The 18,704-nt window shown below is 34.7% G+C and overlaps 1 protein-coding gene across 36 annotated transcripts in view; it reads left to right on the top strand.

The window, feature by feature from the left end:
- The window catches only part of adgrl2.L (adhesion G protein-coupled receptor L2 L homeolog), a 122,268-nt gene that overhangs the window by 80,152 nt on the left and 23,412 nt on the right, over positions 1 to 18,704 (top strand). For 22 of the 36 annotated variants that reach the window (XR_005966995.1, XR_005966994.1, XM_041590304.1 and 19 more), the window contains exons 5-10: positions 6,920 to 6,934; positions 7,894 to 8,694; positions 16,859 to 17,173; positions 17,608 to 17,711; positions 17,938 to 18,123; positions 18,524 to 18,562. Coding sequence is in view for 34 of the 36 variants with exons in the window: in XM_041590304.1 (XP_041446238.1) it covers positions 6,920 to 6,934; positions 7,894 to 8,694; positions 16,859 to 17,173; positions 17,608 to 17,711; positions 17,938 to 18,123; positions 18,524 to 18,562 (1,460 nt within the window). In the remaining 2 variants the exon portion in view is untranslated. The remainder of the gene's footprint in view (positions 1 to 6,919; positions 6,935 to 7,893; positions 8,695 to 16,858; positions 17,174 to 17,607; positions 17,712 to 17,937; positions 18,124 to 18,523; positions 18,563 to 18,704) is intronic. The other 14 variants (XM_041590302.1, XM_018258161.2, XM_041590310.1 and 11 more) reach the window with 3 other exon arrangements.

Here is an 18,704-nt window from a genome sequence, read left to right as displayed (position 1 = left end):
TTTCCTTTTTTTTTTTTTCATTTCCAATTTCTTTTTCAACAGTGTTTGATAATATTTTCCTTTTGGTGAGAAATAGTCAGTTACTAAATATATGCCATTACACTGTACTATTAATCTCCATTTTGCAATTTCTCTTTCAGGATTTCAGATGTACACAAATTTAAATATGTTTATATTTTCATTATTGGGGTGTATAAGTTCGCTAATTTTTGGGTGAAAATCCACAGGAACACATACTGGTATAGCATAAAGTTTGTTCTAGCTTATCAGATTCTATATCTGGTATGAAAGGGACAAACAGTAAAGCCTTTGCAGGCTCATTTCTGTGAATAGGTGGCATCACTGTTTCAGACTGCATACAATGGAGGACTTTATTTTTTACCTTTTCATTGACTTTACTCTCAAGGTTGGGAATCTGGTGTGCTCTCAGGTTGCTACTGCTTTTGGAAGACAAGAAGTAATCCGAGAGCAACCATCGTAGGGATACTGGCAAAAAAAAAAAAAAAAACAACAACACAACTGTAGTCTCTGCACAGATTTACCATTGTAGTAATTGGCTGTTGGTTTTCTAGCATATATACAACAAAAAATAAGGAAAATATAAGGAGGGCCAAAGGCTTGAAACAGACCTATAACAATCATTATGATGTATATGAGATTGTTAGCTGGAGTCAGTACAGGGCAGTGACTTTTTAGTAATTAATTTCTATGTGCTGTTGGCCAGACAATTGAATGCATATAGTTTATCACTATTTAAATATACTTCAGATGCACCAAATTCAGGACTCTTGGCATTCGGCCAAGTTTAGGCCTTTTTCAGCAGGATTTTTCAGTGCATGGCCCAATCTGAATGCAAAAAAATCACATGACTCTTCGTCACACATACCTACCAACATTTTGGAAACAACATTTTAACCACACCCATTTTTGTAGCCACACCCCTAATTGTCATGTTAATTTTACAAAATTTGGCAAGTTATGAAAGTTTGAACACATTTCTGTGGTGTTTGTGTTCTTACAGTTTTGCTAATGAAGGTGAATTGCCATGCAAATCCGTTTCCCCAAGAGGCCTGCTTTTCTTAAATTGTTACAATTTCTTCTTTACTTATCTTAATTTGTTACAAAAGTTACCTACCACGTATTCTGGGCTCTCTGCCAAAAGCCAATTAGGTTTTAGAAATATTGTATCTTTTTCTGGCTGTCCTGTGCAGGAAATCACCAATCACGATGTGCGCAGTTCTCATCCCCCCCCCCTTGTTTCAGATATTTACATATGAAAATTAGGGTTCGGATTCTGTTTAGTATTTGGCTTTCACAAAGGGTTCAGGATTCGGCCGAATCCTAAAATGGTGGATTTGGTGCATCCCTACTTCAAATTCTGTAGATTTCTGGCACATACTACAGAAACAAATTGACATTTTTCAAGAAAAGGCTTTATTAATATAAAAGTGTTTTACATACATATTTTTATTGAGGGTTATAGTTTGCGAATTTAGTATTTCCTAGTTTATATTAGTTCTAACCTTTAAAATACATTCTGTTCTAATCAAACAACCTAAAGTGCTTTATGATTGTGTTTTTATAGCTGTCCATCAGGATATTAATTAGTTTGAGATTCCAGATACATTATTCTACATGTATGTCAATAACTGATGAACAGATGGGTTTGCTAATTTCATAGTGCAGCCATTAAACAGACCCCAAATGCAGATATTATACTAATAAATTGAATTATGAAAGTAAAATGCTTTTTACTGGAGTCTCTTCTCAGAGTAGCAGTTTAGGGTCCACTTGTGCACTTGAAACAACCTTTAAGTAGATTATAAATTTAAAGGGGTTTAAATTTCAAAACTGGAGAGCTGCAGAATATAAAGCTAAATAACTCCAAAAACCACAAATAAAAAATGAAAACCAATTGCAAATTATCTCCGAATTTCATTCTCCTCATCATACTAAAAGTTAACTCAACATACTTAACTTATAACAGTCAGTCACAAAGTTTGTGTGTGAATTGCTTGCAATACAGCCTTATTCATCTTGCAAAGACCCTTCAACATCTTATATCTATGCTCATGGCATAAAACACATCTTAAATAAAATCCTAGAAAGCCAAACCACCCTTTATATATTTACTTCTTTATATAAGTGAGTTACATATTTCACTGAACAGCTCCATCCATGTGGTAAAAGAGAAAGATAAGGTTCAAAATGTATTAAACCATAAATAAACCATATAAAATAATATGCTAATTGCAAGATTAACAGAACAAGCATCAATTTTATGCAACTTGAAATACACTCCATTTAATGTGAGAAAAGTAATACTTTGGTAAGGAAAAAGATATGCAGTTTATTTGTATGTTTTGCATTGGACCTTTTAGGTTGGTATTTCCATCTAAATATTTGTAGAAATTAGCTATTATGCCTTCATAGATTTCTGAAGCTTCATTTTCAAAATATTCTGCCACTAAGAACGTATGTTGCAAAAACACCACAAAATATAACTTTTATTCACTAGTTAGAAAAATAATTATAAAATAACTATCTTTATTGGTTAACCCCTGTTTGACTTGGTGCCATTCCTAAACATAGCTCTGTGTGTGGGTTATACATGCAGCAGGAATCAGCCATGTAGCTGTTAAAAGGCTAACTGTGATTATGCGCAGTTAAGCAGACCACAACAATGTATGAAAGGTAGCTGTTGATCAAATTCTGGCTCCTACTCCTGCATGAAGACAGAATGCTTTCTTAAGTGGGCTTAATTACTTGCCAGTGAAATGGAACATGAAAATTTAGTAGTAATGTTGCTTTCTAAAGAATATAATTCTTCATGCTGCATCAGTGTAATCATTTTGCTGGCCACAAGCAACTTAATTTTGTTGATAAACTCCCAGAGCAATGATATTCATAAACAACTGGGTTTATATGCGTTTGCTAGTTTTAGTTTACTGCATTATTGCAGCTTGCTTGCAAACTTAGTGGATCTATACCTTTGCTTTTTTCATAAGCCAAATGCGTGGGTCTTAAAAATTGTATGTGTATTATGCTTCTCCCCACTCCTTTTGTTTTCCTGTTTGTTTATAATATACACTATGGGGGTTATGTAATAAAAGGCACTGAGTTTGCAAGCAACCTATAGCAACCAATCAGCAGGTAGCATTTTCACTTAAATCACTTGAAATTTGGACAAGTCAACAGAAAATTTTGCATGTTTCATAAGCCTAAAATCTAATTTGGCAAAAAACAAAACCACTTTGTAAAAAGAATAATAGGATAGTCTGCCTTAATTATTTCAATCAAATTTTATATCCACTTAGTTATAACAGGGGTCTGACATAAGTCAGTGAATTTAAATAGGAAAAATTATTTTCTATAGAAAGAAAAGAGAATAAAGTACCCCGCAATAACTAATAATTAATCAAAGGTCACTCTAAAAACTTAAATTACTTCAAACTACTAAAATGTATTTAATTAATACGATTGGTATTGGACATTCAGTGTCCCTATTATATGACGATCCACACCCCACCAGTAACAAATCACAAATTATTTCAAGTTGAATTCATTAATAACCACTCTTGAGAAAATACCTTCTTAGTCTGAAAGGATTTTTAAAAAGTTTTTTACATAGTGCATAGAGTTACAATTCATTAATAATGTGCTAACAGGTTCTATGTGTAATCAATTATTTGCAAAAGTGATTTAATAAATAGAATTTAATCAATTAAATTAATGACTTTATATATTAATTACAAATTAATTATTCCTTGGATTTTAAATCCCAAAATTCATGGTTTTAAAGTGCAGATGCTATAATTAAACTAAAATCCCAATCATGATTTCAATATTAGTGGGTTAACTAGTAGCCGATTTATGTGACTATTCAAACTTCACAAGGAGGTCACTCTGCTCCGGACCTTGCGCCACCCAGGCATTGTTACGGTAAGAGCATATCAGTTATTTAAAGAGACATTACCTAAGCTGTCACAACAAGAAACTGCCCATTGCCAGATTTTAAAAGAGACCAATTCTTCTAGGAACTGGGAAACCGGCATGCCACAGCTGCATCTCTCATAACTTTCGGTTTTGGCAGAAGTCGGGTTAGGGAGAAGATGCGGAGTGCAGAGCTGCAGAGTGAGTCGCCATATCGCCATTTTTCAGTAGACAAGAAGCAGTGTTTTCTAACAGTATTTTTTTAATAAAGCATTGCTATTAATAAACTTTATGCAGGGTAGATCTATTATTAGTGTGGGTAGAATGGATTTTTTAATAAATTTATTTTTAGTGTTACAGTTCCTTTAAAACAGAGAATGCAACAACATTGCAGTTCTATTAGAACTGCAGGGAATCACAATAAAACAGATAAGATTATATCAAAAGTTGCACAACATTTTAGGAAATATCATAATATGGACCCAGCTAAACTTAAATTTTGGTGTTTTGTAGAATGTAAAATTGGGACTACATAAAAGGTAATCTTGAACAAACTTTGCTAAAACGGGAGAGTTTTTGGATTTTTAAAATGGACACTATATCCCCCAAGGGAATAAATGAAAACAATTTATTTACAGCATATATTAAATTAGGATAATATATTTTTATAAAAACAAACAAAAAAATAAATAAAAAGATAGATGGAAATATTTTATTCACAGCAGATATGTAATTATTTCAGCAAATGATCTACAGATAGAAACAATTCATTTAAAGTATACAATTGATCACTACAGTATTTGATATAATATGGTTTAAAAATTATTTATAAAAAATGGTTAAAAATTGTTATTATGTTATTATTATTGTATATAACTGATTATTACATAAGTAATATAATTACTGTGAGTCAGGTTTATTGTGAGTCAAGAATTTAATTCATATCAAATTCTTTCTAATATTCTTAATAAATATATAATGTACTTTTGTTATGGAAACAATAATTATTTGCAATGAATATGAAAATGACGGTCCTTCAATTAAAGTTAATCATATTAATATAGTATAGTTAATGAGGTGGTCTTGGCTGATGTTTTACCAACCCCGAGAATAGTAGTGACGAGTCCTACCTAGTGAAATGCACAGTTGGAGTCGGTATTTGGATCGTGCTCGTCTGCTGCTATCCAAAGTCTTGCTATGACTACACAATGATGTCCACACGGAAGCTTTTAAAACTGCACATGCTGGAAGCGGCCGGCACTTTTCGCCTTGATAAAGCATCTATACGAAACGCGCGTCGGCGTGTTCATTGCCTTTAATTGTTTTTTATTTCTGTTACGCTAAGTAGCGTGTTTTTTAGCAGCAATTTTTGTATTTTGGTCACAAAGGTTTGGATTGATTCCAACCAACCTGCGCAATTCATCTATTCTCTTCGCCTTTCTCCTCTATTTTCCATGAGGCCGACAATTTGTGTTTTTTTAGAACAGGGCAATCTTTGAATCAGGATACTAACAGTTAATTAACAGGACCACAGTCCCGGTAACCCTGCCTGCCTTTGCTTTGTGGTGTCCCAGGGAAAGAAAATAATAGGTAGTCAGTTTTGGGACAGCTCCACCGTTCTTTTTTCACTTTTCTCAGCTAAATTCTTATGAATTAAGCGCATGGTTTAATTTATCTTAATATCCAAAGCTATATTGGTCACATAAATCGGCTACTAGTTAACCCACTAATATTGAAATCACGATTGGGATTTTAGTTTAATTATAGCACCTGCACTTTAAAACCATGAATTTTGGGATTTAAAATCCAAGGAATAATTAATTTGTAATTCATTTATAAAGTGATTAATTTAATTGATTAAATTCTATTTATTAAATCACTATTGCACTTTATTTTGAGAATCCGCAAATAATTGATTGCACATAGAACCTGTTAGCACATTATTAATGAATTTTAACTCTATGCACTGCACTTTACTTTTGTAAAAAAAAATTTAAAAATCCTTTGGACTAAGAAGGTATTTTCTCAAGAGTGGTTATTAATGAATTCAACTTGAAATAATTTGTGATTTGTTACTGGTGGGGTGTGCATCGTCATATAATAGGGACACTGAATGTTCAATACCAATCGTATTAATTAAATAAATTTTAGTGGTTTGAAGTAATTTAAGATTTTAGAGTGACCTTTGATTAATTATTAGTTATTGTGGGGTACTTTATCCTCTTTTCTTTCTATAGAAAATAATTTTTCCTATTTAAAAAACAAAACCACCTAATGTTAAACACATTTAACACACAATGGAATGTATCACTAGTTCAAGCTAGACTTGAAATTACATAAACTTACTCTGTTTTCACTAGCTGTCCTCCTTTTTCAGTTGGAGGAGTGCCTCTAAATAACCAACAGTTTTGGTCAGGGTTCTGTATTTATAAGCATTAAGCATGAAAAGGCACTGGCATTTTAATGGACTTTCAGATGAAACTGAAACTAATGTAATCCTTTAGATCTTTGAATGCTGTGGTTTTTTCTTTGTGCTTAATTCTCCTGCTTTTATTCTTAATACTGCATGTACACATTTTATATTTTATAAATTAAGTATTTATAGCCATCTAACAAATATGAATCCTGGAACTCCTGAAAATACATATGTGAATGTTATGTTAGTGTGCTGTATGACTGACTGTATGTTTAATTACATGGCTGATAAATATAGATTAGAAATCTATTTTTCCCCATTCAAGGAACACTGAAATTTTGCAATTCAACTTCCGTGCTATGCTTGTTTATTTTACTCATCCATAATTTTCACATAACTATTAGTCTTTCCTTTAATAGGTGTTCCAGTCTTTCCTGTTATGCAGCATCCTTGCTGTCCCTTCTTTACTATCTGTACTAACTTGATTACAGCAGAAATAGTTAATTCATGTTAATCTCTCTTCTTTTCTCCTTGCACCCTTTTCACTTTCTCTTCCAATGCTTAAAATAGAAGTGGAGCAAAAAGGTAAATAATCTACGCAGTCCAAAACCCCAGCTCCTTGTTATGTGCCATATAGATGTAAACCTTCTCTATTCCCTGATCCCTAAACACTAGTGTTATAACTAAGATCACATGTATACACTTCACAAGCTGATTCAATAAAATAATCATCGGTGTATGCCACGCAGTCTCTGAAAACACATTGGGAGCTGTTTTTCTTCCTCTGTATAACAAATGGATGGAAGTCATTTGGGGTTTTCTTTTTTTTTTGTTTATCGTAACAATTAAGCCTCTTCTTTTATTTTATGTTTGAACTTGCCTGACTTATTTTGACCTTAGGGGTATTAATTTTGAGACACCCCACACCACCCCACTCTTTCCAGGCTATTGCCAACAATAAATCCTGTATTGTTGAACAAAAGGATGTTTGGGGAGGCATAGAGCTGTAGTTTGCAATAACTGGAAATAATGTGCACATGTTGACATCATTGCAAGCTCTTTACATAGCATGTTACATTTTAAGAGTTTTCCTTTTTTCTTTCATTCATAGCTTCAGATGTGTTTGTTTTTATGTTTCTTCTATATTTTCAAACTCCCAGTTTATGCATAAATATTTTTTCCTTGTTTTAATATGTTGCTGCTTTTGTTTCACTTCCCATTTTAGTGCATACATTAGTAAAACAAATGGAAAACCATTCATGTATTTATACTCTGCATGGTTTTTCATTGTATAATAGATTGCAGCCAACATATCTCCAGTTGCAATGTTCTTTGATGTAATGCAGTGTGGTTTCTATTATCTACTGCCTTGTAAATTTATATAGTTTTTTTCCTCCCTAGAATGAACCCATTTTCTATTTTATGAAGCAAATATTCACAAATATTTAATATTTATATTGTAGAAACTGTTTTAAGTTATACCAAAAAAAAGACAAAATGTATTGTTAAAATAACACTGTCTCTCTCTTTCTGCTTTCTACTAGTCTTTGTGTGTCCGGGGGCAATGCAAGCAGTTGTGGATTCTCCATATATATTTGAAGCAGAACAAAAAGCAGGTGCTTGGTGTAAAGACCCACTGCAAGCAGCAGATAAAATTTATTTTATGCCATGGACTCCTTACCGTACGGATACATTAATAGAGTATGCTTCTTTACAAGACTTTCAAAATGGCAGACAGACTACAACATATAAACTTCCCAATCGAGTGGATGGCACTGGATTTGTTGTGTATGATGGAGCAGTGTTTTTCAACAAAGAAAGAACAAGGAATATTGTAAAATTTGACTTGAGGACTAGAATCAAGAGTGGAGAAGCTATTATTAATTATGCTAATTACCATGACACCTCTCCATATCGATGGGGTGGGAAGACTGATATTGATCTAGCTGTTGATGAAAATGGATTATGGGTGATATATGCTACTGAACAAAACAATGGTATGATAGTCATCAGTCAATTAAACCCATATACACTCAGATTTGAAGGAACCTGGGAAACCACATATGACAAGCGGGCAGCATCTAATGCTTTTATGATATGTGGAGTTCTGTATGTTGTTCGATCTGTATATCAAGATAATGAAAGTGAAACCGGAAAGAATGCAATAGACTACATTTTCAACACCAAACTTAAACGTGGGGAATCTGTTGATATTCCTTTCCCAAACCAATACCAGTACATTGCTGCAGTGGATTACAACCCAAGAGATAACCAATTATATGTCTGGAATAATAACTTCATCCTGAGATATTCCTTAGAGTTCAACCTTCAGGATCTAGCCCAAGGTAAATAAAAGTTGATTCTGCTTATATGTTGAGTTTTTACTAGACATACTGTCCAAATGGATAATTTTAGATTAGTGAACTTGGAGTTTTTCCAGTTTCCATTCAGTTTTTGTCCATTTAACAGGTCCATTCAGCAGACATTTCATGCCTTTTTATTTATTTATTTTTTTGTATCATCGAATGTGGGCCTGACAGATAACAGTTATGAACATCAAATCAAGCAGCCAGAACATATAGTCTACAAAATGAGTTATTGTGAAATGAGCTGTAAAACTATATTACAAAATATTTGTTGAAGCCACAGTATCCAAACTGTGGGCTGCACTCAAGCAGTCCTCGGAGGGAAGGGCCGTTCAATAAAGAATCAGCCTTTATTACTGTCTAGGATACTCCAAGAGCTGTAGCATGATTGTTGACTATCGAGACCTTGTTTTAATGTATGTGCAGCATTTTAATCTTTACTATATTCCATTCAAACATTGGATGGGAAATGGCCTTGAACTCCTGGGTCCCTGATTTAAAACTATCAATGTTTTTTGTAGCAGAAACTAATTTCCAACTCTTTCCTCATTTTTCACTGCATGACTTGCAGGGTTTGGTCAAGTTGTTGCTGCTTTTCAAGATGTCCATTTGGGCCAAAAACAATTGTAGATTGGCAAAAGTCACTACCCTATGTTTAAACAGCATTGCTCTTTTTAAGTTTTGAAAGAAATATAAAGGACTGCTAATGGTTGCCTGCCATTGTTGCAGTGACTATGACATGCATCATCTGCTCCATAGGAAATACTAATGCTAGTTATGACCATTGGTTGCAGCAGACTGCCAGTACTAGCAATACTTTATATAACAATCTGCCGCCAGTGTAGAAATTCAATGTGAGCTGTTTTCTGGATTATGTTTTCTGTAGATGATATGATCAACATAGCTCCTTTCCTTTTCAATAAAGAAGACCATTTTGCGTAGCCCAACTTTGTAGAAAAAAATAGCAACACTGTTGTTGTAGTAAAAAGGCTTTGCATTACCGGTAGTGATGTTCTTGTCGGGATTTTCCCCACCCGCAACCTGTCCTCCCTCCACCTGCCTGAGCCTGACCTCCGGGTTCCTTTTATAGACCCACCCCAACCGGGCGCCACCAGCTACCCACATAGGATTGCTCGTAACGGGTAGGTGGGTTTATGGAAGAAACAGCTGGGACATGGGGGATGCAGTGAGAGTCTTTCCCCTCTTCTTCATTGCTGCAAGAGAAAGGCACGCTGCAGCCTTAGATAAATTCAGTGAAGGAGGAGAAGGTTTGGAGGCTGCAGAGGTGGGTTATGTAACAATCACCTTGCCGTTCTCCAGTATAGAGGATGTCCTTTTGAGTCGCCTGCCACAAAAGGTGTTGTATTTGAGGTACTAGGGGAAAGAACAATCCAGGTCCTTACAAAGCAAGCAGCTCACTTCCTCTGTGCTGTAAAAAAAATTATACAACACCACTCAGACAGAACCACTAAGGACCCCTCAATAATATCTAAACCCAGAGTTATTTTAAGAAGCTTTAAGAAGGGCCTGGATGGCTTTTTAGCAAGTAAGGGTTACAGGGTTATGGAAGATGGCTCATAGTACAATTGATCCAGGGACTAGTCAGATTGCCATCTTAGAGTCCAGAATAATTTTTCCCCCTCTGAGACATAGGAGAGGCTTGAAATGGGTTTTTTTTTTTTTTTGCCTTCCTCAGTTAGGCAGGTTAAATACAGTAAAAAGGTTAAAATTGACGGTTCTGTCTTTTTTCACCCTAACTTACTATGTTACTGTTAGTTGCACCTATGTTTTCGAGGAAAGGTCATGTCTCAGTCTGATCTCCTTGCAGCACAAAGGAATTTAAACTGTATATCATGGTGTCTCCTTTGCTCTGTAAACATTACATTGTTAAAAGTTAATCCTGTTGAATAGATAGCTAAATACAGTATGCAGACAGATTTGTGCCGATCTGGCACCAGATCAATTAATCAGAGCAAGCCCATGGGCCTAGAAAACAACAGATTTGTATTGTGCTCTCTGGCTTAGTATGCCCAGCTTTACTTTTTTTATATGAAAATGATGTATAAATCCCCATTACTTGTAGAAGCTGACTTTAACACGTAGTGGAACACATACTACTTTTGAAAACGTTATATGCCATTTTTATGTTTTAAGGGGTTGTTTACCTTTAAGTAAAATTTTAGTATGATGTAGGGAGGTATATTCTGAGACAATTTGCAATTGGGTTTAAATTTTTATATGTGGTTTTTGCGTTTTTTATTCTGCATCTCTCCAGTTTGCAATTTCAGCAATCTGGTTGCTAAGGTTCAAATTACCCTAGAAACCATGTACTGATTTGAAAAAAAGACAGGAATATGAATAGGAGAGGAACTGAAAAAAGAAATGAGTAATACAAAGAAGCAATAACTGTACATTTGTAGAATTACAGCGCAGTTGTTTTTTAGATGGGGTCAGTGACCTCCCCCCCCCCCATTTGAAAGCTTGAAAGAGTTAAATGAAAAAGGCCAATAATTAAAAAAAACTATAAAAAAATAAATAATACTTTAACCAGTATTAAGGATGGATTTTTCTCCTGCTGATCTTCTCACAGTCTCCCAGCTGTATATGATATCTCACAATGCAAAAATAGATAAGCGCCTATGGCAACAGAGAAATCAGGAGCTCATATTAGTATTGTTATTTTCAGTCACTTCAATCAACACCCAGCATTACGAGGAGTGTTTTCCTTTCCATACTTTTCAGACTTCCAAGAATAGTGTATATAGTCAGATGTTCTTTAGGTTTAGTATAGTTAAATTCTGGTGCTCAATCCAAAGCCTCCACCATTCAGAAGTGCCTACTTACAAACCAGTGGTAAAGGTTATTGCCTGTAATACTCAATTTGTCTTTTTCTACTTGAGCATGTCCTCAGACTCCAACCCAGAAAGATATGTAAAAAATCAAAATCTTATAATACTGTTTAATATGGATAACATTTTGTTAAAAACAGTTTGCACACACATTTAGTTTCTTGGGGTCAGTCACATATAAATATATGTTTGCAGGGTTGCTGTTTAATTCCAGAAGAGGATTCTGCCAGCTTGCGTACTCCCCTCATGGCCCAAGTTTGCCAGTGGCCTCTTGACTGGAAAATTATTATTTACTGAAAGTTATATTATATGCTCCCTTTTTATATTTGCTTGATTTCCCACAATCCAGCTGATCTTACCAGTTCTGATCGATGGTGTGTTTTTTTTTTATTCTCATGAAGATGGTGTATTTTTTTTTTTATTTTCATCAGGATTATTAATAATTAGGCATATAATAGTCAAAGTATTTAACATTTGTATATGAGAGACAAAGTCTTTCTATTTTATTATGCAGTCATTGTCATGCTTTCAACCTCAGCACTGTTAAGGTGGATATGACAGCACTGAAGAAAAATATATCCATTTAACCAGATTCATCTTCATTTTGAAATAGGAATTGATGCCCTTGATCTCAAGTTTCTTCCGCTGGAAGACTGCAAAATGTAGATGTAATGATTTTCTATGAAACCTCTGCTTCGAACATAAAGACAATGTGTTCTATTTTATCTGTTCTCTTAACCCACAATGCAACCTTGGATCTGCAAAGTAATGCTATCTTTAATATACTTTTAGCCAATGTTATCTGTGCATTAAATCCATTTTCAATTCATTTATAGGGATGATTCTCAAATCTGTGCTTGTATGTATTCGCACACTGCTTTATTCTGAAGAATTGCTATTGATTAAGCCATACATTGGCATTTTAAAGTACATTGCTGCATTTAGTTTAAATGGGAACTATTACCGTTGTTGTAAAAATATCTCCTAAACAATTGTGGATATTTAATACATAGGTTACTTTCATTTGCTAATGTTTTTTCGGCTGGACTAAAGCTAACTGTAAAGAGGTTCAGCTTAGGCCACTGAGTGGATGAGCCCAAAGTGACAGCCTACCTGGCCAGTTTGTGGTTGAGAACTGACTAAAAAATGGGGGCTAGAACCCCTTAGGCCATTGATGATGATTCAGGCAGTCGGTTGGGTTGAATCTTCTCTGTTTCTCCCACCCCATTGTTTGCCAAATGAGCTTGGTTGTTAACTAAACTTATTCTAGCATGGGGCAGCAGTTTTCACTGTATTTATAATAAACAGCATGATTAAGAAATGAATAATCCACTACAATCTGGTTGTATGTTATTAGTGACAGTTCCCCTTTAAGCCGTGTCCATGTGTTTAAATATTTTATATAGGGATAGCTATTTATTATATGCACAATTTGTCAGCCTTGAATTCATTAAGTCACAGAACCATTATCTTATTATTCACAATTGTAAAACTGCATTTTATTACCCTTGCACCATACTTTTATCATTCCACATAAAGTACTATGCATACTGTTAATATATAAATAAGAACAAACATAGCATTGAATGAGAACTGTATCTAAAGTGCTGTTAAAATATTTCATACATATTGTGCCCTTTGAAAGTACTGCAAGGTGCAACCGCAATGGGGTATTTGCAGCTGACAAACAATACACAACAATACAACAATACAATATGCAACTCAACAGCAAAGACTTAGACCAGGGGTCCCCAACTTTTTTTTTTACCCATGACCCACATTCAAATGTTGGAAGAGTCCATGGGGATGCAAAATGAAAGCTGTGATTGGCTATTTGATAGCTTCTATGTGGTTTGGCAGCCTGTAGGAGGCTTTGTTGCCTCCAAGCCGGGAATTCAAAAAAAAAAAATCACCTGCTTTGATGCCACTGAGAGCAACATCCAAGGGGATAGTGTGCAGCATGTTGCTTGTGAGCCACTGGTTGGGGATCACTGACTTAGAACCACTGATGGTAAAAATATCTCTCAGTTCTGAACACTTTTCCCTGCGTAGAGTACCCCAGCAGCTCTGATACCTGATTCTATTGAATTTAATCAGTAGAGCTTAGAAACTTGCATTTATTAAAAGTACCCATGATTTTTCCAATTATCTTACTGTTAGGGAAGTTGAAAATTAAAAAGTGATCAAAACTGTAATCTATCTTTTATATTTAATTGGATTTACAATATTGTCAGTATTACTATTTTTCGACATTGCATAAGGGATCTTTCTGTAATGCGAGAACCATGATATAAGGCTCCTAAAAACATAAACACCTTTAAAAAACATCTATCTTGGTAACCATCCAGTGCAAATAGCAAAACAACCATAAATTAGGCATTTTTGTTTAAATAAGACTGTATGGAGACGGGGGCAGGTAGGGCCACATTTCTGAGCACAGGAAGAAATGTACTTGTATACGATATACAGTATCTCGCAACAAGATGCACTGTAAGATCTAAGCAAACTGGTGCCATTGATGATCCATTTAATATGTAAGTTTATTTTTTGGTGCCATTGATAATCCATTACATATGTGTGTTTATTTTTTGGTGTGTCCTTTATGGCAGCTAGATTTCTTTGGTGAAAATCTTGGCATTAGTGAATAATTAGAAATATGTCAGTCAGTGGTAGGCTACATCTGCTAATGCGTTTATATACTGCCAGCATTAGTTTACCAAATAGCGCATCACATTTTATCATGGCCAATACCATGTTTTTTTTTTCTTTTCAATCATATTTGTAGTCTTTGAAGAGGATCAATGTAACAGCACGGGAAAGTCGTTTTGAAAATTTTCTCAACAAACTGCTAATAGATTGAAGACAACTGCCTGTTTTAGTTAACTGTTTTGGTTTCATTCAAGTTATTCGTTTCATCACAAATATTTATGCACTAAAAGCACAATAATAAAATTTGTCTCACTAATTAGTGTCGAGTAAATAATCGTGCATGTTTGTAATAGAATTGAACAAGCAGTTTAGTAATTTTGGTGCAGATTGACATAAGATTGCCTGACTGCATTGTTCAGAATGGCAATGGAAGCTGTTTGTTATAGTATTTAGTGCCTTGTTGATTTGAAAAAGCCAAGTAACATATGGGAGATAAATCTGTGTTTAAACTTGAACTGCTCTAAATGCTGTGAGTTTGAGGTGGCATCAATTGGAAAAATAGCATGATATTGCTTTGACTTAATTCCAGGTAAGCCAATGTTGTTTGAGGCCCTATTTATAAATCACAATGAAACATGGCTGTGTTTAAATGCAGATCTGAATGCTTCTGGGTACGACGGTAATCTGTTTTCTCATGTATTTGAGACACAGAAATGAATGCTCCTAAACGCACATCAAGTTCATGAGAAAAACATAATATTATGTTACATTTAATATTTGAATTTAAAATTTACATGATCTTTTTTTTTCATACAAACAAAAGTATTTTTAATGCTATGCAGTTTTAAACTCTGCTGTACTCCGCCTCCTTCTCAATACAGAAAAACTGGCAAACATGTTATGCAGAAAGCTAAATAGCATTTTTATTTTGATCTTTGTCATCTCACAAGGCATAAAATGGGTTTATTCTGATCAGTGCTCTGCATTTCAGCTTCCATGTCGACAAGTTACAAAATTAAGCTTGATAATGGGAATGAGATTGCTACCACAGATTAATAGAATATTGGGCCGATATATTGTGATACATTTTAAAGCATTTTCAGGCATTAAATAGTTTGTATCCACTGGTTAGGGCACCTCCTGGGTCTCTAGACTGTATTCCACTACAGGAGAACTATTTTAGGTGATAAAGAACGCTGTAGCCAGCCAGCCTAGGTTAAGGACTGATGATATTAAAACTGAGTTATAGGGCCAAATTCATGCAACTTCACAAAACGCAGTAAATGACCCCCAGTGAGAGGCGTGTTCACCTATTATGCCACATAGATCTGTGCTACTAACTAAAGCTGGCCATTCATACAGAGATCCAACTGGCTGTTCCTTTAGTTGATGTATTTTTATTGACTAAAATAAAAAACCCAGTTTACCAGTGAATGTGAGAAAGCATATCATAGCTCTTTCACAACATGTCAAGTAAGCCTTTATGGATGAGAGAGAGAGACTTGAATATTATGTGACGCAGTAAGCCAAGCTTATAATTTCAAATGCTTTCTTCATCTGCAGTTCTGAAAAATGGAATGATAGAATGCAAATGTGAGGTTTATTATCTTACCATTGTTACCCTGAACCCCTTTATATTATATTTGGTTAAAATGTATCCAAATTGGTAATCCCACTTTTATACACAATCCAAATGTTACAAAGTATTAATGCTTGCTAATTGAGGATGATCCTTTTGAACCAGTATTACAGCTCACATTTACCAGTTTGCTCTAACACCCCATGCACACACTGATGATCTGACACGTTGATTTGGTTTGATTAATGTGCAAATTTGTTAAAGGCACTTTATCGACAGTCAAGAAAGTGCTTAGTAAACGCTGAAAGAAATTCATACTGCTGGGAATCTTTCAAAATTCTTCAGTTCACATGTTAGTGTAGAATTAGTGTTGATACATTTGCGTCATGTTTACTTGGAGAGAGGATTTTAATTGGTGCACAACAAAAGCTTAATGAACAGTTGGTTTATTTTATTGTTTGTGTTTGCAAGTGTCCGTTAAGTGTTAGCATGGTAGACTTCATCACAATGAAATTGTTGGCCTAGGAATTTTTTTTTTAATTCCCTAAAATAAATCAAGAAGAAAAGAGCCTTGGAATGTGGCAGCATCAATTAATTTGCTTAGGTATCCTTCCTTTAATTTGGCAATACTTCATAATACAAACTATGGCAAAAATGTTTACAGTCACCCCTCACCTTCTTTTACTATGATTCTCTTCAAAATATAAACAGGAATTGCATACACATGTCTTGTTCTCTGTCGTTTTATGCTTGCTTTATCTGGAGAAACCATGTCAGCTCATGAAATGCTCAAGCCGAAGACACTTCACAGGGCTTGCCTCTATTTGGGTCTAATCAGGCATACTGCAATTTTTCAAAGTTAAAATCAGAGCTGGGTGGTAAGATGTTTCAGTGGCTTCTATGAAGCAGAAATTGTATTGTCTTTCTATATAATAATAATATGACTGTTGTGTTTGTTCTTTGTTTTTTATGAGGGGTGCAAGCATCCCAGGGAATGCTCAAAGTAATTATTAAAGCAGAATTATCTTTGATTAATAACGGTCACACTACAATTTTATCTTAACAGTGCCTACAACAGCAGTGGCAGAAACACCTTCGGTAGAATTGCTTGAAACCACTACATCCACCACCACCACCACCACCATCACAACAACAACATCTCAAAAAGTGCTTGTTAGCACAACATTGGCTACTGGTACAAAGGAAGGAAGCAGAGGGCCCAGACCTCCACCAGTAGTTTCAACCACAAAGAACCCTCCACTTACTAGTGTATACCCTCTGCCAGAAAAGTACTGTGAAGCAAAGGAGGCCAGAGGAATTATCTGGCCGCAGACACATAGAGGGACAATAGTAGAACGCCCATGCCCCAAAGGAACTCGGGGTAATTCTAAAACTTTTTTTTAATATTGTCTGCTTGAAAAACTGAGTTATATATATCAATATTAAATATTTTTTGTGCACCAAAGCTTCCAAAATTCCATAAATTAACTGAGAAAATATAAAATGTATAGTCTTAAGGTCAGCATAAATTGAACTATTAACTCCGTAATATGTGCCAAAGACAAAACATGGCGTTTTTACAGGTTGCACATAATCTTTTTTTGTTTGTTTATATGGCAAATATAAATGTCCTACATACAGCTGCCTTTTTGTTACTGTCACTTTAACCAACTTCCATGAAGTTTTTACGATCTTTGCTGTAAATTATTGAAATTGTTTTACTAAATTGCTTTTGTATTTATACAATAAATATGGATATTTGCATATACAGTAAGATTAAAGTTCTGTTTGTTTGTTTGTTTTTAAATATACTAGGTATATCTTCCTACCTCTGCTTGATCTCCACTGGAACTTGGAGCCTTAGAGGCCCAGACCTCAGCAATTGTACCTCCCACTGGGTAAACCAGTTGGCTCAAAAGGTAATTTAAACACCAAATTTATGAACCAAGTTGACAAATACCAATGGTATACCAAGTTGCCAATGGATCATGACATATTCAAATTCCTTTACATAAAAAAAACTATACATTACACAGGTTATCACTTTTTCGTAAAGTACAAATTCTCTGCAGCTCCATACATACTGCACTGTTATGCAATATATTTGTTATATAAAATATGCTTTTTTTATTCCAAAATAAACAGATAAGAAGTGGGGAAAATGCTGCTAGCCTTGCCAATGAATTGGCAAAACATACAAAAGGCCCAATATTTGCTGGTGATGTAAGCTCTTCGGTGAGGCTAATGGAACAACTGGTTGACATTCTTGACGCTCAGTTGCAAGAATTGAAGCCTAATGAAAAGGACTCAGTTGGGCGCAGTTATAACAAGGTAATTTTGAAACTATTTCCAACCATTCTCAAGCTTGCCTCTCAACCAAGCCTTTCATTATTTTCTGTTAGACTGCAAGGATGTATATAAATAAAGCAAAATTATCTGATCAAAGACCTACCCTTATTCAACTTCTTGCATTCATTTAATGATATAAGCTAATGCAAGGAACCATTATATATAATGTGTATTATATATATGTGTGTGTTTGTGTGCCCCGATCTAGATTTTTTCTATTGGGCTTTGTGCTTTTCAAATTTATTTGTGATGCAAAAGAAACTATTTGGTTGTTGCTGGTATTTCCTAAAATCAAAGTTGGTGAATACTGAATTGTGAGGCTCTCATTATGATGACTTACTGGCTCTTGTTAATATAACATTCCTATTTTCTTTTTAAAAAGCTCCAAAAGCGAGAGAAGACATGCAGGGCTTACCTTAAGGTATCATTCCTCCTGTGCGGTCATCCTGCTTTATTCCTGCTTCTTTGTTTTTGATACTCCTCCTTCACTTTTCACGCTGCATGTATCCCAGTCTTTGATAAATGGTTGCTGTAACTCATGTCCACTGTTCTGTTATCGTAAT

Source organism: Xenopus laevis, chromosome 4L (genome assembly GCF_017654675.1).
Source record: "Xenopus laevis strain J_2021 chromosome 4L, Xenopus_laevis_v10.1, whole genome shotgun sequence".
Classification (NCBI taxonomy): Eukaryota; Metazoa; Chordata; class Amphibia; order Anura; family Pipidae; genus Xenopus; species Xenopus laevis.
Note: the sequence above shows the minus strand (reverse complement) of the source record. Positions and strands in the feature narration are given on the sequence as shown.